Source organism: Brassica oleracea, chromosome C6, assembly GCF_000695525.1.
Source record: "Brassica oleracea var. oleracea cultivar TO1000 chromosome C6, BOL, whole genome shotgun sequence".
Classification (NCBI taxonomy): domain Eukaryota; kingdom Viridiplantae; phylum Streptophyta; class Magnoliopsida; order Brassicales; family Brassicaceae; genus Brassica; species Brassica oleracea.
This window is the reverse complement of record NC_027753.1, coordinates 26,578,730-26,581,376: the sequence shown is the minus strand read 5'-3', so window position 1 is coordinate 26,581,376 and position 2,647 is coordinate 26,578,730. Positions and strand designations below refer to the sequence as shown.

Here is a 2,647-nt window from a genome sequence, read left to right as displayed (position 1 = left end):
TAATATGATTTTTGTGTTTTCATTGGTTTAAGGTAGTAAAGATTAATCATTCTTAGATAATATGATTTTTGTTATTTAAAAAAAAAATATTTATAATTTTAAAAATTAACATCGACAAATATTTAAATATTTAACATATGGAGGTATAGTATTACAACATTAAATTATATCTATTTAATTTATATTGTCTATAAATCCAATAGATCATCTATTGTTTAAATCCAATTATTGATAGCTCAATAAAAAAATTTTGTAGTCCCAAAATTTAAATGATAAGATTAGAGCTGATTAAATGTAACATGATTTTTTAGGAATATGTCCATTAGGTCCATTTTTTAAAAAATCACATATGAATCAAAGTTGTGACTTCTGTTTTAATATATAAGATTTTTACTACTTTAGAAAATTATCTTAAAGAATTATATTTAATCTCTTATTTGGTTTATCGTGTGATGTTGGTAGACACTGTACCAATATGGTGCAAGAAGAATACTTATGTTTGGTGCACCACCAATAGGATGTGTCCCTTCGCAGAGAACTGTAGCTGGAGGACCAACAAGAGATTGTGTTGTTCGGTTTAATGATGCGTGTAAACTTTTCAATGCTAAACTCTCTGCAAAGATAGATGGCTTGTCAAGAACCCTACAAGACACGACTTTAATATATATTGACATCTATGATCCTCTACTTGATCTCATTTTATACCCTCAACAATATGGTAAATCGTCATTACTTCTCTTTTTAATGAAATGAAACAATCAATTCTTTTAACATATTTTCATGACTTTTTTTATAGGATTTAAGGTGAGTAATTTAGGATGTTGCGGAACGGGGTTCATAGAAGTGACTGCTCTATGCAACAACTATACAGCCGCTGTATGTCCCGTGAGATCGGATTATGTGTTTTGGGACAGTTTTCATCCCACTGAAACAGCTTACAGAAACATAGTTGCAAAGCTTCTTCAGAGATATCTCAACAGATTCTTCTAGTTAATGGATATATAGCACCTACTCTTTAACATCTCGGCAATACTTCATTTATGATTATTTGAATTATCATTACAAAGGCAAAGAAATATAAATTATACTTTCTAAAATCATCTTTTCTCTTTTCTATAGCTTGTAAATGTCTTTTATGATATTTTGTGGCTATATAAAGAATGTTCTGGATCTCATAGGACTAGGATGGCTCTGAATAGCGCAGTCAGCGTATAGTGGTAGAACTGTCGGCTGTAAAATCGTCTATGTAATATTTTTCATTGTTGTAATAGCATAATTAACCGGAGGTTAAAAAAAAAAAGAATGTTCTTGTATATATGCTTGAAATTGTTCACAACTTCGGAACATTTTGTTCTTTTCCGTTTTATAGAACAATAGTGGTACCAACAATGAAGATTAACACTGGTCACAGAGTCCTGATCGGAAATTTAACTTGCTGCCTAGATCAGTTACACAAAAGAGAAAGGAGTACAAAACAATACAAAACAAAACAAAAGGTTACACAATTTTAACTAGCAACAAGCACGGGATTTCGACCCCATCTTTCTACAGGTGGTTGAGAAAATTTGGCCAAAGCCTTAAAAAACAAGCCAGGCTTTATTTAGTGTGCTTAATACTAGTTTAAAAAAAACTAGATATGTATTATGGTTGGAGTTTTCTTGTACTAAAAATTTTAGTTTATATAACAAAATTTATCACTAAATTAATGTAATTTATACGTATTATATAACTCTATAATGCCTATATTTAAGTGACTTATATTGTTATTACTATAAATTTTTGTAACAAAATTTATTTTGAGAACATTATCATGTAACAATACTATTTTACATATTTTTAATTTTATTTCTAAGTTTGAAATGTATATGGAAGTCAAATTAAATGGAACCTACATAATAGAGAAGAAATATTTTTAGGTATTGTTAAAAACAACAAAAAATATTCTTAGAAAAGAAACTATAATATATTGTATATGCAAAATAAATTTGTAGTAAAAATCTTATTTAAAAAATTGCTTCAAATACACAAAGTTGGATAAAACTTTTTTATTTTATTCTATTTCAAATTGAAATAGATATTTCTTTCTAACAAAATTATTTTAAGATCTTTATAAAATGTATTTACAAATCTTAATTAATTTAAATTTTTATTATCATTAAAATAAAAAATAAAAATATTTTATATGATTTTTATTTTTGCTAATAAAACAAAAATAAATTTAATTTTAAATTATAATAATATTTTATAATAGTTAAAATATAAATGAATTATTTTCGGAAATAGAATTTCAAATGATTCTAAAAAGATTTTCTTAGATTTTTCTTACATAATATTTATTTGTATTTTAAATAAAAGATAAAGATAATAAAAGATACGATGATTAAATTATGTAAAATTTGATAAACATTCTAGAGGATAGTCCATTTTAAAATATCAAAAATGTAATAAGTCATGACTTATGTTTTAATAATATAGATTAAGTAGTATTGGTTGTTGACATATTCTACTGAAACATTAGTCTTCATCTTTAAATTTTAGAGAGCTAATGTATATTATAATTCTATATTCTTAAAAGCTGTCAAATGTATTATTCTATTTTCTTAGAAACGAATGTGTATAGTGGAGTTGAGTTTCACTTTAACCTACT

General features: G+C 25.6%; 1 protein-coding gene across 1 annotated transcript; it reads left to right on the top strand.

Annotated features, from left to right (window-relative positions):
• The first annotated feature begins 276 nt into the window (after positions 1-276).
• On the top strand, positions 277-1,100 carry LOC106298857 (GDSL esterase/lipase EXL1-like). The gene is made up of 2 exons (XM_013734991.1): positions 277-718; positions 797-1,100. Exons 1-2 carry the CDS (start codon positions 496-498, stop codon positions 988-990), a joined length of 417 nt encoding a protein of 138 aa, XP_013590445.1. The 5' UTR covers positions 277-495; the 3' UTR covers positions 991-1,100.
• The last annotated feature ends 1,547 nt before the right edge of the window (positions 1,101-2,647 follow it).